Below are 25,268 nucleotides of genomic sequence, written 5' to 3'. Positions count from 1 at the left end.
GTGTTGCTCTGTAGAGAAGGACTGCAGCTCTTCACCACTACTCAACTACTCTTTCAAGGATGTTTGATATGAAAGGAAGGTTGGAGATTGGCCTATAATTAGCTAAGACTGCTGGATCTAGAGATGCTTTTTGAGTAAAGGTTTAACTGCAGCCAGCTTGAAGGCCTGTGGTACATAGCTGATTATTAGAGATAGGTTGATCATATTTAAGATCGAAGAATTAATTAATGGCAGGACTTCTTTGAGCAGTTTTGTAGGAATGGGGTCTAAAAGACACGTTGATGGTTTGGAGGAAGAAATTATTGAGGTTAACTCAGAAAGATCAATTGGAGAAAAAGAGTCTAACTTAACATCAATGGTACTAAGAGTAGCTGTAGATAATATTACATCTGTGGGATGATTATTGGTAATTTTTTCTCTAATGATTAAAATTTATTTGTGAAGAAGTTCATGAAGTCATCACTAGTTAACGTTAAAGGGATGGTTGGCTCAAAAGAGCTCTGACTTTTTGTCAGCCTGGCTACAGAGCTGAAGAGAAACCTGGGGTTGTTCTTATTTTCTTCAATCAGTGATGAATAGTAAGATGTTCTGGCTTTGCGGGGGGCTTTCTTATAAAGCAACAAACTATTTCTCCAGGCTAAATGATGATCCTCTAAATTTGTGACACGCCATTTCCTCATCATCCAGTTATCTGCTTTAGGCTACGTGTTTGAGAATTATACCACGGAGTCAGGTACTTCTGATTTGAGGCCTTTGAGCTACAGTATCCAGAGTCGTACGTTGTTAAAACAAGATCTAGAGTGTGATTAAAGTGGTGGGTGGGTTCTTTTACAGTTTGAGAGAAGCCAATTGAGTCTAACAACAGATTAAATGCCATGTTGAGGCTGTCATTTTTAGCATCTACATGGATGTTAAAATCACCCACAATAATTATTTTTATCTGAGCTGAGCAGTAAATCAGATAAAAAGTCTGAGAAATCAGAGAGAAACTCTGTGTAAGGCCCAGGTGGACGATAGATGATAACAAGTAAGACTGGTTTCTGAGTTTTACAGCTGGGTTGGACAGGGTTAAGCATCAGGCTTTCAAATGAATTAAAGTCTGTCTTGGTCTTTGGTTGATTAATAGAGGAAAATAGGTGTGGCAAGCTTGTAGCATCATACTTGAAAAGATGTAAAACTGTAAATCCTGTCCAAGGTGCTTCAACAAATCATTGAGCAAACACTGTGAATACTTAAATACGCATGTTATATTGTTTCACTTTTTTCTTTGTCATGATGGGGTATTGTTTGCAGAGTGAAAAGCTAATTTAATCCATTTTGAAATAAGGCTGTAATATGACAAAACACAGAACAAGCAAAGTGTGTGGAAAACTTTCTTCTATAATAAAAACACTCAATAAAACAAATGCTGCGTGCTTTCTCACCTAGACATTTTAGAGTTGTCACCAGCCCTGAGCTGCACTGTGTCTTACTGTGGTGAAATAGAAACCATAGGTCAAATGACATGGAAGCTCAGCCGAACTGAACACATACAACAAGTTAAAACACTCTTATACCTTAAAACGAAAGCTTCAAAATACTTTGATGGTGTACTGGACTAAATGACATCTTTTATTAATCTCGTTCCCTCTAAGCTTTAATGTGACCTCTTCTATTTCTTCTCTTTAAATGCTCAGCCACTGGACAGCTGTAGATCACGAGGTAATTGGTGGGTTGTAACTTGATGTCTGGCTCCTCTGGTCTGTATAGTAAAGTGTTCTTGATAACTAAAGCCAGTGAAGTGTATGTTTGCACACTGTTTTACCCAAAGTAATTGCTTTGGTTGGGTGAGTGAATACTTTGGCAGAATTGATTTAAATAGTGTTCTGTAGCAGTCTGTGGTTATCAGAAGTCTTTGATGATTTCACGTGTGACCCCAGGCTACGTCTATAGAGTTCAGATGTGGCTGATATAGTAACAGTTTGTCTCTTTTGAATTTGTAATGTTTTCATAGTTTTGTGAAAATATTTATAGCGTTCATTACTGTATTTTGTTTGACTGGTTAATATTGAGGCGCAATTTTTATTTATTTATTTTAAATTCTGATTGGCTAATTGGATGACAACAGCAGTGTTATCACTTTGGGACAAATACACACTTTCCATTTACTCAAACAGGACAAAAGGTGTGTACACCTGATAGATGGGGCGTTCTGAAGCTTGATTATCTGTGACTTGTTCCACTGAAAAGACATCAGGTCGGTCTGAAGGTCCTTCTCAATGTAGGTCAGAGAGATGAAGAAAGACTCTAAATAACTGAAAAACAAAAGGGTCAGGGTTATGTTCATATATCTTCATATATCTATCCTTCATAGTCTGACATCCTGTGAGACTTTCATGTCTTGGATCTGTTACGGCTCACACAGATACATTTCAGGGTTTGACAGTCCTGTTTGTCTTTTCCTCTGAAGGTGATGCACGTTGCCAAATTGTCTTTGTTAAACCAACGGTTACTGTTGTTTCAAAACCATAATTACTCTGTGACCTAAACCATCTATTTCTTACTGTAGTTGGAATGATAAAAGTTCTGTAAACAGTTGTTTTTATGCTCCAACTAAACTCCTACTGTACTCTCTTATGTGCAGTAAGAGTTTAGTTGCATGACACTTGATGTCTTTTAAACGTGCTATACAATTAAAGCTTGACTGTTACTTTCATTTTTAAATACATTTTTGGTTCAGCAGTCTTTATAGTTTATCTTCTGCTGCCAGCATAAACCAAACTACCCAAATTCATTTTGCAGCATAATAACAAGCCCAAACATCGAACCACAGTCACAGAGAACCAGATGAAATGGCCCCAGAATTTAAATCACTGATGTGAACAGAGCAAGGACACAAGGAGGGAGGGTTCAAGGTAACAGCCATTTAACCAAGTAAGCAATCCTTTCCTTCAAGCATTATTTTGAAGTGATGTCAGTTGCAGATGACGTTGGACACAAACTGAATAAGTTTTCTTCATATTTTTTGACATATAGTATCTCTAGTACTATATTATCAGTATCTCAGATGTTACAGTATTCATGGATGTTCCATCTTCCACAAGTTAATAAACCAAATACATCCCAGACAGTTTCCCAGTCTACTGCAGTAACTGTACTGTAATTTAATTGGAGATGGTTTACTCTGGTCAAATGGGCCCCTGGTCCACCACCTTTGGAGCAGTGGGACACTTTTTAAAAGTCCACCCAAAACAAGAAAATGTGCTAAACAAAAAAAGGACACGAATAAGAAATGCATCATCTCAGCCTGACAACTAGACACTGCAGAAATGAATGAAACATTGGTGTAACCTGGAGTATCCAAGCTGCGTGCAGGCAACTCTGCCCAGCCTGTTGTTCCAATCTTCTGAGCAGACTGTCCTCCATTTTCCCTGCATCTGAACCTGCAGGACTGAACTTCTGCCACTCAGACGCACTGAGAGACAGACACATGCGACACGGGCAGGAAATTACAAGAAGGGAGACGGTACACTATCCTGTTTTCTAAAACATAGAACTGCTGTTCTGGCATCTTCAGTTAATGCCAACTGAGCACATCTGAGCTCAGGAGCTAAGCAGAGCCAGGCCTGGTTGTATGGGATCCTGTGTGTTTGTCCTGCAGGCTGGCATTGCTGTGAGCTGACCACACGGAGAAACTCACACAGTAATATGAAAACAGTGTCATCCCACAACCTGTTTACACCCTCAACACATCCTTTTTTCTTCTCATGCTTGTGGTGCTGCAGATGTCACTAAAGGTGTGGCCACTTCATTTCAAACTGTTAAAAAATCCCAGCAGAAGCACAAATATTTCTGCACAGTTTACACAAAATGTGTCTGCTAGCTAAACGTACAGTTGCTGTATTTCCATATGTGGAAATATTAAAAAACTAAACAACACTTCCAGTCTATACGGTGTGTGTGTGTGTGTGTGTGTGTGTGTGTGTGTGTGTGTGTGTGTGTGTGTGTGTGTGTCTCACCACAGCCAAGCTCGTCTTCCCCATTTATGCAGTGAAGTTTTCCGTCACACAGGTAAATGTTGTTGATGCACTGAGACGAGGAGCCACACTGAAACCTCCCCGAACACCTCAGGCCCACTGTAGGCACAGATGAAACTGTAGATAAGGAAGGTTCTAGAAGTACTGAATGATCTTGTTCAGTGTTTGGTAATACTGCAGACATAAAGAGAAAAGATGGGCAACCTGCATTCTTTCCTGTGGGCACCAGGCAGGAACACCTCTGCTGGTCTGTAATAAGGTATTTTGTTGCTTGTGTGGTGTAAATGTTATTTTTGTTTCAGTATTTTTTGTATTTATTGATTATTTACTGAACATTTTAATAATTTGTGTGAGTCTGTCTGAGTTGCCATGTTAAGTTTTGTGAATTAGAGCTTTGATAAATAAAAATAATGATCCACTAAATTCTGCCTCTGTCATTCTTGATCATTCTTCACACAGTCCTATTAAGGTTGTGACCACCAACCACGTGACATATTGAACGTGCAACAATCCTGACACTTCAGTGGCTCCATTTTTGCAAAATGTAGAGAGTTACCACAGCACTGAGCTCCTTACATCCAAGGCCAACGCTGAGCAGGACAACCACCCCGAGGATGCAGCAAACAGCGAATATCAGAATGGCAAAGCGATGGGCTAAGATTCTGCTCTTCCAGCTTTTATCCATGTCATCTTCTGTGGACAGACGGGGGTTAGTGAAAATTTGCTGTGCCAACAATATACAATATGAGCACCTGAGTTTGAAAAGTTTTTCATCTCCAACACTAAATGGCTCTTAAGTTTAGGCTTTATTACACTGACTGTGTGCTTTATTTAGTCATCGCATTTTACATCTTGCATTTTAATTCCTGAGCCGAGGAAACACACTGTGTCCTTTTGCAAACACTGATCTAGCAGCAAGATTATTTTGACATTTTTTCAAGACGATTGTCAAAATAATTTTCTTCAATATTACTCAGACCTTTTTGGTAGAAAACAAATTGTAAAAGTCATTTTAAAAAGGGAGACGTAAAGACGTTCATGTAAGAAAGCGCTGAATCTGTAAAAGATCTTTTGCATTGTATTTAGTTGGGTTTGTGCTGATCTCCTTTTAGTTTTAGCCTTGAACAGTAATATTTCCATTATGTCATGCAAGTACATATTCACTCCTAGAGTATCACAGCGTCTCACCATGCATAAATGGCTGCACTTTGGTAATGGGCATGGCTGGACTGGGTGGAGGTTGGGGATCTGCGGGTTTAGTGCAATAGTTCCCTGACTGTGGCTCAATGACAAAGCTGCCCAGGGGGCTGATGTTCAGACTGGTGGGGGTCTCGACAGTAGGGAGGTCTTCTTCTGTCACCGAGACCACATCTATCGTGGAGGAGCCTGGTTGCTCTGGTGCGTCTTTCTTTGGTTCCTACGTGTAAGATTGAAAAAAAAAGGCAAATCAGATACAATACAACTCTAACAATGTTCAGTTTATTTGATAAACTATGTGACATTTACAGCCAACGCAAGACTTGCTAGAAAAATGTTTGTGTTATGTGTGACTGTCAAACTAAAACGTCTAAATACCCAAATTTGCTGTAAACCAGAACTAGCTTGGGCTAGCAGCAACATCTGGGCCTGATGATTAGTTGAATTGTTTTCCTAATTGAACTATAAGTCATGGACATGACTGCTCAGGCCCACAGGTCAGCTGACACTGGCCGCTATAACTGTTTTAAACACTGGATTAACAAGTATGCAAGTATGTGTGTTAAAACTATATAAGTAATGAATGCTGCTTGTTAATCAAACTTGCTAAACAAGGCAGATAACATAACGCTCCACCCTCTCATCAAAATATGATAAATTGTAGCACAAACAAACAAACAAACAAAACAGTCCCTGCCAAATTGCTAATGTTGAGAACTTAAAATGCAAATTCCAGTGGTTATGTCCACCTGTCAACAATTTACATGAACTTGATTCTGTTCATCTGGACGTTTTCAGTGGGAGAAACGAGTCGTCACTCATCCAGGTGACTTCTTCAGTACATTTGCACAATGACTGCACCATTAGCACCACTAACGAACAATGGGCCGGGAGGTCAGTTCCTTGATCATTAAGATGCAAATTTTATGACCATTGATAAACAACAACAAACATCCTTTTCAAAAGGTGTTTGAATGAGAAAGCTCATCTAGCTCTGCAAGAAAAGTCTAAGACCAGGCAACAAAGGACGTTTGACTTATTTGCTGCGTGCTGTTCGTTTGGCTTACTTATTGTAATGTGGCGCTCACGTCACTTAGTAATGACATCCGGCAGACATGGGTAGGTGCACGATTCTGCCAAACTAGAAAGACTATCATGAGAAAATTTTGTGAGACGTGAGAGATGGAGGCAGATGAAACCATGCTCTCGTACGATGTTACATCTCTTCACTTGCATACCAGTCACTGAAGCGTTGGAGGTAGTTTGTAAGAGATTACAGGATGACCCCAACCTCAGCAACAGGACCGCTCTCAGCATCGACCAAGTGCGTTTGCTTTTGGAAATGTGTCTTCTCTGTGAATGGTTCTCATGGACATTGATCATTGGTTGCTGATCAATGTCCATGAGAATTTGCATACTAATTATCAATAACTTACTGCCCATTGTAAATTCATTGGTGCTAGTTCCAGTCATTATGTACTGTTTATAAGATTGGAAACCTGCAGTCAGCTGAGACTGAAGAAGTCACCTGGATGATGACGAAAACATTTTAGCCCAATGAAAACGCTACGTCCAGATGAACTGAATCAACCTTTTGTGATTTCCTTACCTGGATGATTGAGCGTGCATCAAGACAATTTACTTGAACAGACCTCTGATTAACAGGTGAAATTCTATTGGCTGGGATTAGATGAGCCATCATGCCGGGGGACAAGTGTGATGTAGGGAGCAGGTTGTGGTGAATGTATTCATTTGTCAAACGCTCTTTAGTTGATTGGGGTTTGATTATAACCAAAACAATTCTTTTTTTCGGATTAAATTTATTTACATTTTTGCCCTTATTATCCTCACTTTTCACTTTCAGATTGGCACAAAAATCTCTTAAGAGAAGGAAAAGATTGACAGTCTGGTCGTAAAAGTTGGAGCTTTACAAGATTAACAGCAAGTTTTACAAGAATCTCTGGCAAATAGCCCTGAAATGAAATATCTCTCTTGTTACTTTCAGATAAAAGCCTGACTAACAAAGCGGTGTCTGGTCACCTTCCTGAAAAAGACATATGTTACTCAGCTTTGGTTTATAGCATATAGCATATACTTAGGGCTGGATCCTAAAACCTTCCTTTGTTACGCTGCAATATGCAAAGGGGCACGCAACCTCCGGGTGGCCTCCCCTGATGCACTCAATCACCTTTTTTACTCTCTATGGGCTTACACAACGTTTTTCATTTAATCATTAGTAATTACTAACTTATTTCTCTCTTATTAATTTCTGTCCCGTGTCTCTCCACTCACCTCCAACTAGTGGTGGCAGACGGCTGCCCCTCCCTGAGCCTGGCTCTGTGGGAGGTTTTTCCTTCCCACTGTCACCAAGTGCTTGCTCATAGGGGTTGTTTAATTGTTGGGGTTTTCTCTATATTATTCTAGGCTCTTTACCTTACAATATAAAACGCCTTGATGTGACTGCTATTGTGATTTGGAGCTATATCAATAAAATGGAATTGTTTTTAACAGAATTGTCTGAAAATGACAGATGTCCTTATTTTTCTTGATTTGCAAAAAAAACACATGTCTCTTTGTTGTTGCCTTGTAAATGTAGATTAATGAGATTTTGAATATATGAATTTAAAATTGTATTTATATCACTAAACAAATTTATAATTCACCGTTCAGATCGATAACAAACTGTCAGGAAATTATTTTAGTGAAAATATGTTCAAATGGCTTAAAATAATGTAAAGTTTATTTATATAGCCCTGCTTATGAACACAAGTGCTTTAAAATACAGAATAAGAAACAGCAATTAAAATGGTGTAAATAGTTAAAACTAAATAAAGGAAAGCCTGAACAGCTGTGTCTTCCAAGTGAACCGTATGATTATAGTTTATTATTTTACATTTACAACCTTTAGATTAAAACACAGTAGCTTTGTTAGTCACTCTGAAGCCAATTCTTGGTAACATTATAGTAACTCATGTCTAAGGCATGGATGTTACATAACCCCTGGTGGCCTTCAACGAAGAAGAAAATACAAAGTTTCTCATGTACTCGATTTTGCCCACTTACTATTGAGGTGGATGATGTGTTATCAGCACTCGCAGCAGGACCTGTGGGAATAAAGAGACAGCGCTACAGAGAGGTAACTGGAGATGTTACTGAGAGAGTAGATATAAAAGTCAAGTCCTAAAGACAAAAGCTGTATGTAGTGGATTCCTAAATTCGAAATTATGTCCAACGTACTGATCTTCTCACAGTCTTCAGTCATCATGCCATCGTCCACACTCAGCTACACTTTGACTAAGACCATAAGACCTCAAACTCCCTAATATCTCTTCATTATGATCACTGTTTTTTCCTTTTTCCTCCTTTCTCTTTGTCCTAATGGCTGCCCTCCTGCTGTGCCTCCGCTCTGACACAAACTGACACCTGAGCAGGTAAATGTTCCCACACAGCATGAAGATCAGGTGACGCTGTATCTCCTGCTCTGTGGGTTGGGTTACAGCAAGGGTGTAGATTTGGTTGTGGCATTGGTGGGGACGGATGATTCAGCCATCGACCCCTGCCCCGTTTCTTATTTTTTCCTTTTTGTTTTTGCTTCGTGATAAAAAAAAAAGGAGAAATATACTTGCCTACATATGCTATTACACATGCTTTTAAACCGTTTAAAATTACAATTCATAGTTTTATATGTGAATTATATAATGTTAAATTACTATTAAACAAATGACTGGCTAATTATTTCAGGCTTTAGTTTACTTCAGCCATATTCCATATAAATCAGGTATCATACAAAAGTAAAAACAGCTTCAAATACAGTCATGACAATAAAAGAATATAACTTTAAGGACTTAACAACATTACTTCAGTTATAGTACACCAACATCTCTGAAACATTAGCACTAAGGGAACACTGAATGATCTGGTGGGTTTTGTCCATAAAACTACTCATCTAAGATTACCACAAAGTAAAAGATCTCTCAGCAACATTATGCAACATTTTAGACACTACTGCCCTCTATCAGATCGGGGGCTGGGACCAAGCCTAGCACCTACTTGCCAACCTTGAGACCTCAGAATTAGGGCGACATTCAAAGGGGCTGGGGGGGATATACATGTACGTATATATACAAAAAACTTGAATCTTACAGTGTTTATTTCAATTCAATTCAATTCAATTTTCAATTCAATTCAATTCAATCTTTATTGAATTGAACACAAGGTATAAACCATTAAATATATATATGTATATAAATAAGTATATAAAGCATTTGTAAAAATATAAAACCATAATATACATAAAACACAATTACTTAAAATAAATCAATAAATACACAAACACTTTAACCAGTGCTTTCTCAGACTGGATGAGTAACGGGAACCACTCACTGCCGGATCTGTAAGTGCTAAAATTATACTGTTACTCGAACCATCCAGTCGTTCTCCAAAATTGAACATTAACTTTCTTAAAAGCGCTTTAAAAGTCCAAACACCCACAGCTACAAACATCTGGCTGGCACTACCACTTCTAGGTATCCTGCAAAGGATTCTCATCGCATCATTATATGCAACATGCAGCTTCAGCATGCTACATTGTTTGTAGGATGACCACAAGGGGGCAGTATATAGCGGTGTGCAATACGCTTTAAACAAAGCCACTTTAACCGGAAGTGAACAAAAGCTGAATTTGCGTGCAATAGTATTTTCCTGCACATAGAGCTTACATCGTTGTCTGTATATGTCATCATCATCATTCATTTGCTCAGTAATAAAGTGACCGAGGTATTTCACCTTTTTATGAACTTCAAGAGTTTTTTATGCCAGTTTAAACAAAGGGAAATTTAGCTGTTTATCCTGCTTGTTCTACATATCAAAACAGCACTTTTAGCAGCATTGTACTCAATGTCATATTGCACACCATATTCAGTACAGACATTAAGAAGATCCTGTAACCCAGCACTGCTTGGACTAAAAACAACCAGGTCATCTGCATACATAAGATGATTTATCAATGTTTTACCTAATATACACCCAGTGTTACAGGCTCTCAGCTGTATGGACAAATCATCAACATATAAATTAAATAAAATTGGAGACAAAATCCCACCCTGTCTGACACCATTGCTGACACCAAAGGGGGCAGAAATACTGCTTCCCCATTTAACCTGCATGTTCTGATGAGCGTACCAGTAAGAGAGAATCCTCACGATGTATTGAGGAACTCGTGTCTTCAATTTATCATAAAGTTTTTTGTGGTTCACTCGATCAAAAGCCTTAGAGGCATCAATGAAACACATGAGGACAGATGAATTTTTAGCCCTATACAAACTGACTATTTCCTTGAGTGCATACAGTATATGCACATGTCAGTGCCGTGCTTTGGTTTGAAGCCAAACTGATTATCCAGAGAAGAGATGAACACACTAACTCTATCAAACAAGATTCTTTCTAACACCTTAGATAAAATACTGGCTAGTGCAATTGACCTGTAATTATCCAAACAGCTCACTTTTGCAGCTTTGTCTTTCATAACTGGTACCAGTAAAATACACAGCATTGAGTCTGGTAATATGCCATGAATCATAAACCCAGTGAAACAGAGTGCTAAAAGAGGAGCTAGCCTTAAACTAGCATGTTTTAAATGTTCTGCAGTGATGTGATCCAAACCAGAAGCTTTATTATCAGACAACCTATGAATGGCTTCATATACTTCATGTGTCCTTACACTTATTGTGTCATTACTCATGTCAAGATTGTCCTCATATGGATCACTTTTTATACAGTTAAACAACGCACTGTAATGCTGTCTCCATAATGCTGCAATGTTATCTGCCCCAGAAACACCTTCAACAGTTGATGGTAGAGATGGTTTACAGTTATTAAGAGCTTTCACCTCTTTCCAAAAATCTGCCATATTATTACACAGCATTTCCCTGGCCAAAGAATCTGCTCTCAGCATTTGCTCATTTTTAGTTATAAAGCGAACAGCGTACTTATATCTGGCATTCGCACATTTTTTCTGTTCAAATTCTGGGCCTTGTTTAGGTCTTCCAGCCACTTGTACCACTTTCATACAGAGCAGTCACTATATCATCATACATGGAGCAGAGTAAATGTTTATGCACAGCATTCTTACAGTTGACATCCTTGCACAAAATAGCTTCTTTGGGCAAAGAAATGTTGTTCAGATGTATATCGGTATTACTATGATCAGCTAAGAAATCATCTTCACTACATGCTGACCAGTCTAATTTTACACTGGTAGCAATATTAGCAATATTATTTACAGTTGTTGCTGGCATTAGTTCCACATTCACAGTAAAACCAAAAGGTATATGATCTGACACAGTTACCTCATACCTAATAGTCATGTTTGCTAAAGCTGCATGTCCATCAGCTGTACAGATACAGTGGTCCAGCCATGATGTACTATGCCAGGCTTCACTTATGTATGTATAGCTATCTGCAGGTAGTAACACTTTGGTAGACAAGATAAGATTATTAACTTGACAAAAGGGAGTTAAGTGGTTAGCAAACCGAGAACTGCTGTCTGTGAGATCAGCATTAAAATCACCCAAAACATATATGCTGTAAGTATCGTTGTCTTGAATAAATGCATTAATAAAAGCCAGCCTAGTGAGGTATTCTTGCTCATTTTGACAAGATTCATAGGGAGTATAAATATTAAGAATGATAAAACTACTATTGTTCTGTGTATATTGTATACCAATACACCAGTCTACATCCAGTCTAATGGGCTTTATCACAGGGTCTATTTTTTTTATCCCAGAGCACAGCAACCCCTCCAGGTATTCTGCCTCTGACTATAGCTGTGCTGAGATCAGTTGTTGATTCCCCCACTCCCAAAAAACTTGCATTTAGACAGTTAAGTTTTCCCAGGTCCTGTTTGGACAACCATGTCTCCTGCAAGCATAAAATGTCACATTCTGCAAGCAGACTGTCCACAACAATCCGTCGAGCTTTGCCCCCTGCACTCTGTCCCAAACGTAGACCACGACAGTTGTAAGATAATATCCTAATAGACATCTTCATGTTGATACGTTGGTACCAGAAGGCGCAGTTATCTCCCCTGCTGGATCCCCTGAGCTTGGCACCACCGTACCGGGCTTACGAGGTTCATAAAAAACGCCGGACCAGAGCTCCTTCGGGCCAGAGTTCAGGATTGTACATTTCACCCACATCATTACATTCAGCAGTAACCTTGAAAGAGCCGAACCTGCTACGTTTACTAGCAATTTTTTTGACAGGTCACATCTCTTTTGAGTTTCTCTCTCAAATACAGAGCAAGAGTTTCTGCATCTACATCCAGGGCAAATTTAGTGGCAAACACGCTCAGCAATTTAGTTTTCACAGTTCTGATTGTACTCACAGCTCCAGTGCCAATAATCGATACAGGTCCAGGCCTCTTATTGTGTCCAGTGGTAACAGCATGCATTCCTGAACCCGAATTAACCTTCTCCAGCTTGTGACGAGGCTTGCCATTTTTCACAACTTTACTCCATTGTGGGGTCGGATAAAATAAGTTAAATGTCACCGTTATTACTGTCCGGCCGGAAACAGGCCGGGGGTGTCCAAATTCAGAGGCTGCATCCACCTGAGGACCCGGCCTTTGTGGTCTAAGTGGGCCGGGTCCTCGGAAAGCCGGGTAGACCGGAAATGAGCGACTGTGAAATTGGACGGCGGTCTAGCCCGTTGACTGTGGAAAACATGGACGACGCGACAGTTCCCCAAAAATGAAGCCAAAACGTCTCTATCGCCCCCTGGTGGCTGCAGTATAGGTCAGAAACCCCGCCTCCTCCATGTTAGCGGATGGGACTGGGGTCAGACTAAAATAAATTAATTCTCCTTAGATAATTTTTTTCCAAAGATTCTTTCTTAGTTTTCAATAGTTCTCATCACGCTGATTGATGTTCAATGGGTCTCCTTTCCCATAAGTTTGATTCTAATTCCTACCGCGGTGATGTTAAATTGGGGTGAAACGTCATCATAAGAGCTTTGACTGACAGCTGCAGTCACGGAGAAGCTTGCGTATCTCTGTCCGGGAATAGCAGATAGAGCGCAGGCTCTGAGAGGACGCCCAGCGTTTACGCTACGAAAACACGACCGAGTGTTTTAACCTGACAGCCTGAGGTGTTCTTCAGTAAACTGGACTACCCGACAGAAGTACCCGAGGCCCCGCTGCACTTTTTCGGTAAGTTAAACGTGTTTGTAAGCTAATCCGTAACTACCGTCCTTAGCTAGCTCCTGAGACCTAGCTAGCTATAATGAGGACTCGGCACTCTGCACAGCTCCTGTGCAGAGCTGAATATTAAAGATGTGCAAACAACAGCATGTTTTCAGTCTCTTGCCACATCTGTAAAGACAGTAACAATTTTTGTACTTCAGTAACTCCTCTTTAATCAGGAACTATAGATTAACTTACTGTAGTGTACTGTAATACTGAAAAAAATGTAAGAGAAGAACTTCAGATCCTGAGTGTGTGAGGACAGAAGAATCAGCTTTATTTCAATATTGAGGGATAAAATTTATATCTGAATTTGATGGTTCTGTTGTCTTTGTGATTACAGGAGCTGCCCTCAGATTCAGACCTCAGCACCATCGAGTGACAGCAGACAGATCATCCAACATGTTCACATGTTAACTGCAAAATGAACTGATGAAAACAGTACAAAGGTTAAAGTACCACACGTGCTGTAGTGAAAGCTGCAGCTGTTTTATTGATAAAGTTAAAGACAAAAAAACAAAAGGATTAATCACTCATGTAACTGTGTCACTATATATATATATATATATATATATATATATATATATATATATATATATATATATATATATATATATATATATCAGCATTAACAGGACCTGTTTGGTGTTTCAGAGAGCTGCTGATCTCAGACCTGCACAGCTTCCGTTTTAAACACTTGATGTACTCAGCTGCATGAAGAGCCCGTTTGAGTTTCTCTAACACAATTAAATAAATCCAGATGAAGGTCAAAGGTCGTCACTTCTATGTTGAACTACAAACTTGTCATCTGGAATTTTTTCACAGTTTTTTTTTTTTTTTACACATAGTGTGTTATTTACCATAAAGTGATTCAGAGTTATTCATACCAGAGTAACCAGAGAGGATCACATATTTTTAAATATATAACTTTCTACAGGACTGAATATAATATCTTTATGTAAAAGTCCGGAGCCTCTGGGGAGTATCCGAGTATTTATAACATTACACAAACCAAAGGTCTCATCACAGTGTTGATGAAATGCTGGGTTTATCCATCTCCTGGGGCGGGCCTACAGAGGAGTGCTGAAGATTTCCCTGTGAGGGAGCTGCTGGTGAAGATCATGAGTCCTGCTTGATCAATGCCATGAGCTTCAGTCTTCCTGGTGTTTCTTAAATGATGCCTCTTACAGCGGGTCAACAGAACTTATGGCACAGGACAGCTGTGATGAAAGAAAGGCAAGAAGTTTCTCCAAACCTCTGGACCCAGAAACCCAGCTTGGTCCTGATGGTCTCCCTCACTAGTTTCTCTCCAGGGTGAATGTAGCTGTTGATATAATATGGACTCTATTATTAAATGAAAAGAACAAATTAGACTACACTACTGAAACGTTCTGCTGATGTTTTTAAAGTCTCCATGTTACCAGGATGTAGAGGGCTCTGAAGATTTAAACAGTTTTAGATACATTACACTCAGTCTTATGTTAGAATCTCAAAGGACAGCATTATATTTTTGATATTAACAGTAACTCTGGGCCTCTGTGGAGTGTGCAGCTGATCTCATCGCTGTCTAAAAATGGATTTAAAAAAAACAACCCATAAGTGTTTAAGACTATTAAGAATAGCAGGTGTATAGCATCGCTAACTAGCTAGCAACAAGCCTCCAACACAGTGCGTATGCTAGCGGCTAATCTAGCAAACGAATTAACAACAGAGTGATTTCAGAACTATAAGATGATGAGCTGTGTGTCTTTTTTATAACAGTGACATGGTTGTATTTACCTTAATTAAACGAGTCGTCAGTCGCGGTAAACCAGCAAAAAAACTCGAGCAGCCGGGCTACGTAAAAAGTGTAGGGGGGCGTGTTTGCGGTCACGTCCAGCGGGTGTGTGGGCGGGAGTGTTACACAGTCGCTCCACCTCAAGTCACTACTGCGCAGACTCTGGCTCCAAATTTGCAAGATGGCAGCCTCCACAAGCGGGGTATTTTGGCTTCATTTTTGCGTGGAAAATCGGGAGAAATTGGGGGGAGAATGGTCGCCCCGGGAGATTTTCGGGAGCGGCACTGAAATTCGGGATTCCCCGGAAAAATCGTGAGTGTTGGCATGTATGGCCTAACATAGCCTGTAACGTTATTGTGACGGACACATTATATGAGTGAACTTGACTTTAAGTGACTTACAGGTTTCTTTGAAAAACAATTTCTCATATCCAGGTTCTTCCTCTTTGCTGCCATCCTCGTCTCCTCCTCGCAGCGCAGGTTTGCCGCTGCTGAAACTAAACAGAGCTCCCTGAAAGGCTCAGCCAATCACATTGGCCATATTTGTCACATGACGTAGGAATCCAGTAGAGAACGTAATTTAACTCTTTCTGCTCCGCTCGCTGAATGAGACGCTGACAGATCGTTTTTTTCTTACTATCGGGTTTGTTTTTCTTTACTCGAAGAGATCAAATTATTGGTGGGGACAATTTAATAATTGCTGGATATTGGTGGGGACACGTCCCTTCCGTCCATGCCAAATCTACGCCCTTGCATACCGGGAAGCTCGTCACACAAGGCTGTAACTTTCACTTTTGATTTGGAGCTGTTTGTGGCACAACAGGGGCACTTTGTTTTTTTCTGACTTCGACAGAAAAGAGGCAGTGCAGCCATAGCTGGCTGATTTTTGGATCGTAGCTACTAAGTGAAGTTTTCATATCTGTTTCTTTTCTGTCAATCAGATCATGGCTGAGGTCTTCGGCAGTCGATCGCTAAATGATAAGGTGAGTAATAATCTGTTCGTCTGTTTGTTTGCTTGTTTTAGCCCGTCTAAGAACAAACAAGTGCTCCACAGTTAACGACGTCTTTCTTTCTTGGCAGAAGGAAGGAGGCCTGGATAAAGACGGTGAACTAAAGGAGGCCAAGCGAGAGTTGGAGGAATGGAAGGTAGGCTACATTTTCCATTTTCAGCTGTGAAGTCGCGCAGCGTTTTAGTTCAATAGTAAAATAAGTTCACGACCGTCAGAATAAATTTATGAGAAAACGCTGAGAGCTAACAACTGCTCAGCCGGAAGTGTCTTCATCCTCCGTTTATAGAAGAAGGTGTTTTTTTTATTGAGTACCGTGAGTGATCTGAGTGATTTAAATAGTAATTACAGTTCTCAGATCAGTGAATGCAAGTCCGGAACTACTGAAAAGCCTGAGAGAATCTATCTAAATGCCCATAATATAATAAATGTCATTATTTCCATTGATATACATTTATTAGCATTGAGACATCATTGGATACATTTTATTTACGCATTTGAGCTTAAAGTTAAATGGTTACTTATATTTGGTTGCACAGAATATGCAGTTTGCAGTAAACGGGGAGAAACCGTAAAGCAGCAGTGAAAGTCAGGCGGAATGGGCTCAGGCAACATTCCATAGAGGGTGTAGCTGTGTCTATATTTGCTCAACTAAAAACTATTTTGATGGCTTTTGAACTTTTGATGGCTCACACTTTAGCAAACGAGGCGCAGGTGAAGTGAGCACCAGCAAAAATGAATAAACACTGTTTTAGTCTTTTGTTTGGGGGAAAGATTGGTCATAGTTTGTAAAGGGCAGAACCATTATCTTGTGAAACCTACACAATTGCAGTGATCAGTACAGATCTTGATTAGTGATTGCTCAGGAACCTGTTTATATAGAAAATAAATAAAGGTACATAAGGTTAATGTCAACTAAAATACATACAAAATGAATACTGAGTTTCGTCAGTGAGTCAAGTGCACAACATTGTTTAGGATTTCTCTTTTAAATTTATATCATAAACTATTTCTTCCATTTTTTCCTCATAAGGACATAAAAACTAAGTAAAGCTTTGTTTCTCTTCCAGTTCTGTACTTTTCTTACTTATCAGCAGTGGTATTATATCATTCAGAATGACTTGAGTATATTTGGCCATGTTTAAATATCTGTCAGTGAGAGAATAATTTTATTTGAATAGCGTGTAGTCTCTTTGTAGACTTCCCACAGCTCCAGTTGTATTCTCTCTGAACACCACCTATTGCTCTTAAAGGCTAGATTCGAAAAAGCGGATGATGTGAAAGCCAGGCTGATACTGGAAAAGCTGGAGGAAGATGATGCCAAGTCAAATGCACAGCAGGAGATGAACGCTTGTGTCAAAAACCAACAGAAGACCCAGGATGAATTTAATCAAAGCATGAGAACAGTTCAGGTACACTTATTGTCATCTGTGTAACATCTACACTACACTCAGAGAAACTGAGAGTACATAATTCTCACCAAATATTCCATTTTATTCTTTTCCATAGGATGAAATCCAGAAGCTGACTAGATACAATCAAGATTTGCTGGAGAAACTGAAGAGATGTCAGGATGAACTGGAGGCTAAGAAGACAGAGTCCCGCAAGTTAGAGCAGAAATTCAAGGTAAAAACCAGGAACACTTTCAGATCTGTCCATCTGCTCACATTTACATACACTAATCACGGGCATTAATGTGATGGTAATTATGGGATTTCCATCCATCCATCCATCCATCCATCCATCCATCCATCCATCCATCCATCCATCCATCCATTCATCCATCCATCTTCATCCGCTTTATCTGAGGCCGGGTCGCGGGGGCAGCAGCCTAAGCAAAGAGGCCCAGACCTCCCTCTCCCCAGCCACCTCCTCCAGCTTATCCGGGGGAACACCAAGGCGTTCCCAGGCCAGCCGAGAGATATAATCTCTCCAGCGTGTCCTGGGTCTGCCCCGGGGCCTCCTCCCAGTGGGACATGCCTGGAACACCTCACCAAGGAGGTGCTCAGGGGGCATCCTTGTCAGATGCCCAAACCACCTCATCTGGCTCCTTTCGATGTGGAGCAGCGGCGGCTCTACTCTGAGCCCCTCCCGGATGGCCGAACTTCTCACCCTATCTCTAAGGGAGAGGCCAGCCACCCTTCGGAGGAAGCTCATTTCCGCCGCTTGTATCCGCGATCTCGTTCTTTCGGTCACTACCCACAGCTCGTGGCCATAGGTGAGTGTAGGGACGTAGATCGACCGGTAAATTGAGAGCTTCGCTTTTACACTCAGCTCCCTCTTCACCACGACGGACCAGTGCAGCATCTGCATTACTGCAGCTGCAGCCCCATTCCGTCTGTTGATCTCCGGCTCCCTTCTTCCATCACTCGCGAACAAGACCCCGAGATACTTGAACTCCTCCACTTGGGGCAGGAACTCATCCCCGACCCGGAGTGGGCACTCCACCCTTTTCCGGCTGAGGACCATGGCCTCAGATTTGGAGGTGCTGATCCTCATTCCCGCTGCTTCACACTCGGCTGCGAACCGCTCCAGTGCGAGCTGGAGGCCCTCACCCGATGAAGCCAACAGAACCACATCATCCGCAAAAATCAGAGATGAGATTCTGAGGCCACCAAAGCGAAAGCCCTCCGCCACTTGGCTGCGCCTAGAAATCCTGTCTATAAAAATTATGAACAGAACCGGTGACAAAGGGCAGCCCTGGCGGAGCCCATCACCCACCGGGAACGAGTCCGACTTATTGCCAGCAATGCGAACCAAGTTCTTGCAACGGTTGTATAGGGATCGAATGGCCCGTAGCAATGGGCCAGACACCCCATACTCCCGCAACACCTCCCACAGGACATTCATGTTCCTGATCAGTGGACACAAACGCCTGACCACAGCTGTATACACATTGAAACAGATAACGGCCTGTAACTCTGTATTGTCCCATCTGTCCAGATCTACGCCCAGATCCCAGACACAGAGGTGAAATTCATTTCTCAGAATAAAGAGACAAGGGAAGAGGGTGACGAGGACAGTCAGCCAATCAGAGGAGTGTTTACCATCAGCCAGAGAGCTGCTGTGCTTCTGCAGGGAGGACAGGCTCTCATCACCTTTGAGGAGGAGAAAGGTAGACGTCATTTGACTTCAGTACTCTATATGGTTCATTCTTACTTATGTTAATGTTAATAAAACCAAAAATGCTTTGCTGTGTAAGATATTTATACAATGACAGTTTGCACTGTCACTTGGAAAAAGACACATACAAGACAGTTAAATGCTCAAGTGAAAAAACAGAATTTCACTTTCAGATATTAAATATGAAATTATGATTTCTTATTTTTAATATCACCTGAAAAAAGCAATTTAAATGAAGACAGACAGATGGGTTTTTTGGAGGTGTGGTCGTAAACTTTGGATCAGCTGTAAAACAGCCAGTTTCACTGAAGCGTTATTTTCAGTACGTTTCATGCTCAAGAAAATGTTTTGTCTCACTCCCATGGCGTCTTGTGGCATGCTGTAGCTCTAATTGGAACCTTGTGAAGATCCAACCATGCAAATTATGATTTTTATGCCATTTTCCAAGTGGTCTTAAACTTTGATTGGGACCGTATCTGAAACTGCCACACGAATGTTCATCTCTTTAGTTTAACGTACATCATGTCAGCATAAACGGATCAGATCAAAAATCTCTGCAACAGCAGCTATAATAAAATCAAATACTTGAGAGACAAGAATAAAGAGACAATGGAAGACAGTCAGCCTATCATAGTGTGTCTATACTACACCTAGACAGATTATTCTGTGATCAACCTGCTTAGCCAAATGAACCCGATCATGACTCAGACCTTACAACATGGAGTTCTCAGTACAACTGCAAATGATACACATCTTTTTGTCATATTCTTGGTCTGCAGTGGCTCGCCAGATCCTGAAAATTGCCAAGTGCTCTGTGTCCTGTGAGAACAGCAGTTTGGACGTGAAGCCGAGAAGAATCACCATGGATCCTGCTGTGAAGTTTGAGGTAGATGCTGCAACAGTATCATCGGGTTTTTTATGCTTCCGCTAGAAAATGAAGCCTCAGGTTCACAACTAAAACGAAAAAGCAACTAGAGCCTTATTTTTTATGTTGACTGTGTCTCTAGTTTCCTGTCTACAGTTTGTACAGTTGTAACACTGTCAGGTCATTAAAATCTGTCCACAGAGTAGGAGTGAGACAGTACACATCTCCAGGATTACTTATTGCTGTGATGACACACAGAGAATACTTTCCTAAAAATACTTCTTAGGCTTTAGTTAAGACCCTAACAATACAGAACTAGATTCATCCTGAGTCATTCCCATGGAAAATATGGCCTTCTGTGCGTGTGTGCGTGTCTGTGTGTGTGCGGCAGGGTCAGAATTAACAAATTAAAACAGGAAGTAACGAAACAAGGAACACAGGAACTTGACATGGAGAACACAAAAGAGCAGGAAAAATGACCTCCTGGGACAAACAACAACTAGAACTACAACCTAATGGAAAATTAAGCTGGAATATGAAAACCTAAGTGACAACATAAAGAACATACTATACAGTAAATATTATAATTAATAAAACACAAATAATAAACTCAAAGCATGGCGTCAACAGATATATAGGACCGCTTTCTTCCACTTATAATTTTTTTATATTTATATATATATAATTTTAAAATCCTCACAAACCCTTGAATAATCAAGCCCCAACTTATCTTAAAGACCTCATACTACCATATACCAAAGTACATCACTTTGCTCTCAGTCTGCTGGTGTACTTGTAGTTCCTAAGACATTTAAAAGTAGAATGGGAGGCAGAGCCTTCAGCTCCCACTTTGGATTTGTGAGAAGGACACTATCTCTACTTTTAAGATTAGGCTTAAAACTTTCCTTTTGGATAAGGCATATAGTTAGGGCTGGATCAGGTGACCATGAATCCTCCTTTAGTTATGCTGCAATAGGTGTAGGCTGCTGGGGGATTCCCATGTTACACTGAGTGTTGTTTTGTAATGATCAACACCCTGTAAACAGTGTGTGTTCACATCGATGTAGGTCCATCTTGACGTTTCCAGAAAGAAGCTGAAAGTTTCCAACGTCCCCGATGTCATACCAGAAGAGAGAATGAAAGACCGACTGGAAATTAGTTTCTCCAGGCCCAGTAGAGGAGGAGGAGAGGTGGAGAAAGTGGAGTATGACAAGAACACTGGGACTTGGTGTGTCACATTTCTCCAACCTGGAGGTAAAACTCTATAAGATAATTGTGCCACATTACACATTATTCTTAGTTAGTTGTTCTAAGTTATTCTGTATCATTACAATAGTTGTAGCCAAGCTAAGTATGTTAATGCTCAAATGTATGTGCATTTGTGTGCAGTTACTGAGAGCCTTGTCCTGAGGGGAAGGTACGACGTAGAGCTGGACACTGAAGTGAAGGTGCAGGTTGGACCTATTTACGAATACCAGCTGCGCAGATTTCAGGTAAGTTACAGCACTGAGACTAAAAACACTTTGGTAACTTGGCACAATTTATCACTTGTACAAAATTTAACTGGACAGGCTGCCAGTCTGTTGCAGGACTAACACAGAGACACAGGCAACATTCATGCTCACATTTTAGACCTGGAGTCTCTTTGGAGTCACCAGTGCATGCCTTTGGACTGTTGGAGCACACAGGGGCCCACACAGAGAGGCCCCACACTGGCAGTTTACCTTTAATTCCCAAGCTGACGCTTTCAAACCTTTTTATTTTTCAAAATACAAAATATCAAATAAAATGTACTATACTTACCAAACCCCATGTACCTTTAAAGGCCATGCTACTAATGGAAATCACTAACTCAATTAACAAAATAGCCATTGCTGCTGGATAATTCCTTTCTTTTACTTAGCCTAGTCGTCAGAATCCACAACGTGTCATGAAACTAATTTCTTAAAATTTCACCAACAGAGACATATGGAGAAATTTTTCCTGTTTATTTTAATATTTAGGGAGGCTGTGTCTTTTTGCAATTATGTAAATGCATCCATGCAAGTTTAATGAAAGATAGTTATTTCACTTTAGCACTAAAAATGCTTAACTGGTATAAAACTTTGCACCTTCAGATTAACAGAAACGAGAATACTTCTAAAAAAAAGAATAGTTATATTTTACTTCAAGCTATCTTGGTATTTGTTTTTTGAGGATTTTTAAGTTGTATTGAGAGCTGATGGGGTGTTACGCACACCAAAGGTGCGGCTACCAAGTTTAAATCTCAGTGACCGAGACATCAAGTCAAGGTCAGAGATCAAGTTTTCTGAAATGCCATAACTTGAGAACAGGGTGGCGTAGGATTTTGAAATTGATACTATGGGTGTGTCAACTATGACAGTGAGGACTAACACTGGCAGTTGCAAGTCTTCTTTAAATTTAAAAGCCTTTTTTTGTTACATAGTCATTGTGTATTATGACTTACAACATTCATAATACATAATTATTATGGCTATAGTAAAATAATTATTCTCTGACAAAAATATGTAATTTTTTCACAACTTGTAACAAACATATAATTATAGAAATATTATATTATAACATCATAGTAAGTGTCAGTATTTGCATTTTTATTTTATTTTTTTACAATTACTAAGTCTGTAGAAAAACAGTGTTAGCGTTAGAGGGCTTTCTTATGTGTTCAAATACACACATGCCTACATGAATAAGTCTTAACGACACCCCCCACCCCCACACACAAGTTGTTATAAAACGTGTGTGTGTTGTTGTAAAAGTTGTTAAAAGTTTGCAGAGCAACAATAAAGCAATTTGTTATGATTTATTTCAGACCTTTTGTGGCTGTCCGAAGCGAACCATCCTTCTGGATGACATTCAGGACATGGTTGATGAGGAAGACCTCCAGGACCATCTGGAAATCCATTTTCAGAAGCCCAGCAACAGTGGTGGTGAAATAGAGAGCATCAAGTACATCGCTAAACCGAAAGTCCTGCTGGCCTTTCTCTGTGAGAGCACAGAGGAGAAGGACGACAGTCTGTGAACCACCATGAACTGCCCTATAATACATATAGGACATGTAAGACGAGCTCCACCTGTATTAAAGTACATTTCTAATCATTTCCAAATGTCTTGCTCAACCTGAAGTGATACATTGTAGAGATTTCATTTATTTGCTCTCCTGCTGGGTTAATCGGGATGATACTTTATCTCTGTGCATTTAATACATTTAATTACAATCTTTCATGCGGTAAAGTTGGGGGTGTTTGAGTTATGTTAAGAGATAAAACCAAGAAATTTTGAATATCACTTTAAAAAGAACCTGTGTGATAGTTTATGCAGTCAGTCTATAAAATTAATGACAACCTACACAAAGACAGTACTACATGTCTTTGTAAACACTGGGATGGGTAGTAGGCTGAAAGCCTCACATCTCATTATCTAATCACTTATTTTAGTCAGAAAATTGTATTTCCTTTAGTTAATGTAAATAACTGTAAATCTGGGATGTCCGAAGACAAACGTGTAATGTGCTGGATGACATGATATTTTCTGTTGGTAAATTACCACTTGAGAGGTGAGAACAGCAGTTTTATTACAGCTATCTCTGAGCTAGTTGGCTTGCCCTTTTTAGCTCTATAAACCTGCAAAGGAAGCTTTCAGACACACCGTCATCCTGTGTAAAAAGAAAATCCTCGCAATTTAAACTAGTGCCTCAACTGTCTTCTATGCTGTGCTTAATAAAGTTAATGAATCCTGAAACAGTAACATGAGTTATATTTGTTATTTTGTGGCAGCTGCATTGGTAACCACAGTGTTAGCACTGCTGCCAGAGTCACGTGTTGTTTTATTGTGGCTCCTGGCTGGGCAGCATGATCATTAGCACATTATTAGTAGGGTGGGGAAAAAAATCGATACTGTGTAGTATCGTGATATTTTGTTTGCTAATAATGTATCGATACAGGGACAGCAGAAATTGATATTTTGTTACAAAAAAAGTTTTTGTGGACTGGAACATGCTCTCACTTCAGCTCCTTTTTCTGAGCAAGAATCCTGACATTCCTTCACTGTCCAAATGTGTTTAACTTTTTTTTTGGCAGCAATAAACATATTTTATTTTAATTAAGTTTAAAACTTTTTTATTTAATGTAAAATTATATTTTGTTTTAATTTACTTTCAAATTCTTCAGTATCGTATCGTGCGTTAAGTATTGTGATAATATCGTATCGTGGGATGTATGGTGATTCCCACCTCTAATTATTAGTTGTTGCCTCTGTTGCAAAATCAGTTTTACCCCAGTTCTTTTATACGGCGAGGCATCCAGAGATGGTACCGGAACTCAGTAGTTATTTCACAAAACCTTTATTCATCTTTATTCATCTTCATTTAAGCATGCACTTCTAGAAGGGAAGACGAGGCCGGTATCCCTCTGCAAAATCTTCACCCCTTTGTTAGTTACAGCCAGCTTTATAGAATTGACCCCATCATAAAACCCCCATGGTGTGCTGCAAACTCTGTGTCTATGTGCACGAGCACGTGAGAGGCTGTGTGTGCGCGTACATGTGTGTATGTGTGAGTGTGACAGTTAAGCACTGTGTGTGATCTGAAAACTGCTGTTCACAAACGCTGTCCATCTAATCTGACTGAGCTGGAGCTGTTTTGCAAAGAAGAATGGGCAAGGATTTCAGTCTGTAGATGTGCAAAGCTGGTAGAGACAGACCCTAAAAGACTGGCAGCTGGAACTGCAGCAAAAGGTGGTTCTACAAAGTATTGACTCAGGGGGCTGAATAATTACGCACACCCCACTTTTCAGTTATTTATTTGTAAAAAATGTTTGGAATCATGTATGATTTTGGTTCCACTTCTCACGTGTACTCCACTTTGTGTTGGTCTTTCACGTGGAATTCCAATAAAATTGATTCATGTTTGTGGCTGTGATGTGACAACATGTAGAAAAGTTCAAGGGGGCCGAATACTTTTGCAAGCCACTGTAAGTTGCAAAAGGTATCCTTAAATACAGATGGCACTGATAGTGATCAGAGTAGCG

General features: G+C 40.1%; 2 protein-coding genes across 3 annotated transcripts in view; one reads left to right on the top strand and one right to left on the bottom strand.

The window, feature by feature from the left end:
* Positions 1-14,006, bottom strand: part of tmprss3a (transmembrane serine protease 3a) — a 33,359-nt gene extending 19,353 nt beyond the window's left edge. The window contains 8 exon segments of the mRNA XM_085135155.1: positions 1,425-1,471; positions 2,175-2,294; positions 3,331-3,454; positions 3,999-4,115; positions 4,593-4,709; positions 5,205-5,433; positions 8,277-8,317; positions 12,598-14,006. Of these exon segments, the coding sequence (XP_084991281.1) occupies positions 1,425-1,471; positions 2,175-2,294; positions 3,331-3,454; positions 3,999-4,115; positions 4,593-4,709; positions 5,205-5,238 (559 nt within the window). The 5' untranslated portion in view covers positions 5,239-5,433; positions 8,277-8,317; positions 12,598-14,006.
* A 2,067-nt stretch (positions 14,007-16,073) lies between these two features.
* On the top strand, positions 16,074-24,490 carry nmi (N-myc (and STAT) interactor). Of its 2 annotated transcripts, none has more exons than XM_085135173.1 (9): positions 16,074-16,211; positions 16,309-16,374; positions 17,489-17,647; positions 17,745-17,861; positions 19,179-19,350; positions 20,138-20,244; positions 21,291-21,477; positions 21,613-21,716; positions 23,054-24,490. In XM_085135173.1, the coding sequence occupies exons 1-9, from the start codon at positions 16,173-16,175 to the stop codon at positions 23,261-23,263; spliced, it is 1,161 nt and encodes a 386-aa protein (XP_084991299.1). In that variant the 5' UTR covers positions 16,074-16,172; the 3' UTR covers positions 23,264-24,490. The 2 variants fall into 2 exon arrangements, with proteins under 2 accessions (XP_084991299.1, XP_084991300.1); XM_085135174.1 differs by having other exon boundaries at positions 16,080-16,211; positions 16,312-16,374.
* The last annotated feature ends 778 nt before the right edge of the window (positions 24,491-25,268 follow it).

The sequence above is a fragment of the Neolamprologus multifasciatus genome, chromosome 16 (assembly GCF_963576455.1).
Source record: "Neolamprologus multifasciatus chromosome 16, fNeoMul1.2, whole genome shotgun sequence".
In the NCBI taxonomy this organism is placed as follows: domain Eukaryota; kingdom Metazoa; phylum Chordata; class Actinopteri; order Cichliformes; family Cichlidae; genus Neolamprologus; species Neolamprologus multifasciatus.
Note: the sequence above shows the minus strand (reverse complement) of the source record. Positions and strands in the feature narration are given on the sequence as shown.

Excerpts from the sequence above, each read along its gene's own strand:
- nmi (XM_085135173.1), top strand. The coding sequence starts at position 16,173 with ATGGCTGAGGTCTTCGGCAGTCGATCGCTAAATGATAAG. Across the intron at positions 17,648-17,744 it reads AAAGCATGAGAACAGTTCAG|GATGAAATCCAGAAGCTGAC; the intron begins GTACACTTATTG and ends TCTTTTCCATAG. Across the intron at positions 19,351-20,137 it reads CACCTTTGAGGAGGAGAAAG|TGGCTCGCCAGATCCTGAAA; the intron begins GTAGACGTCATT and ends CTTGGTCTGCAG.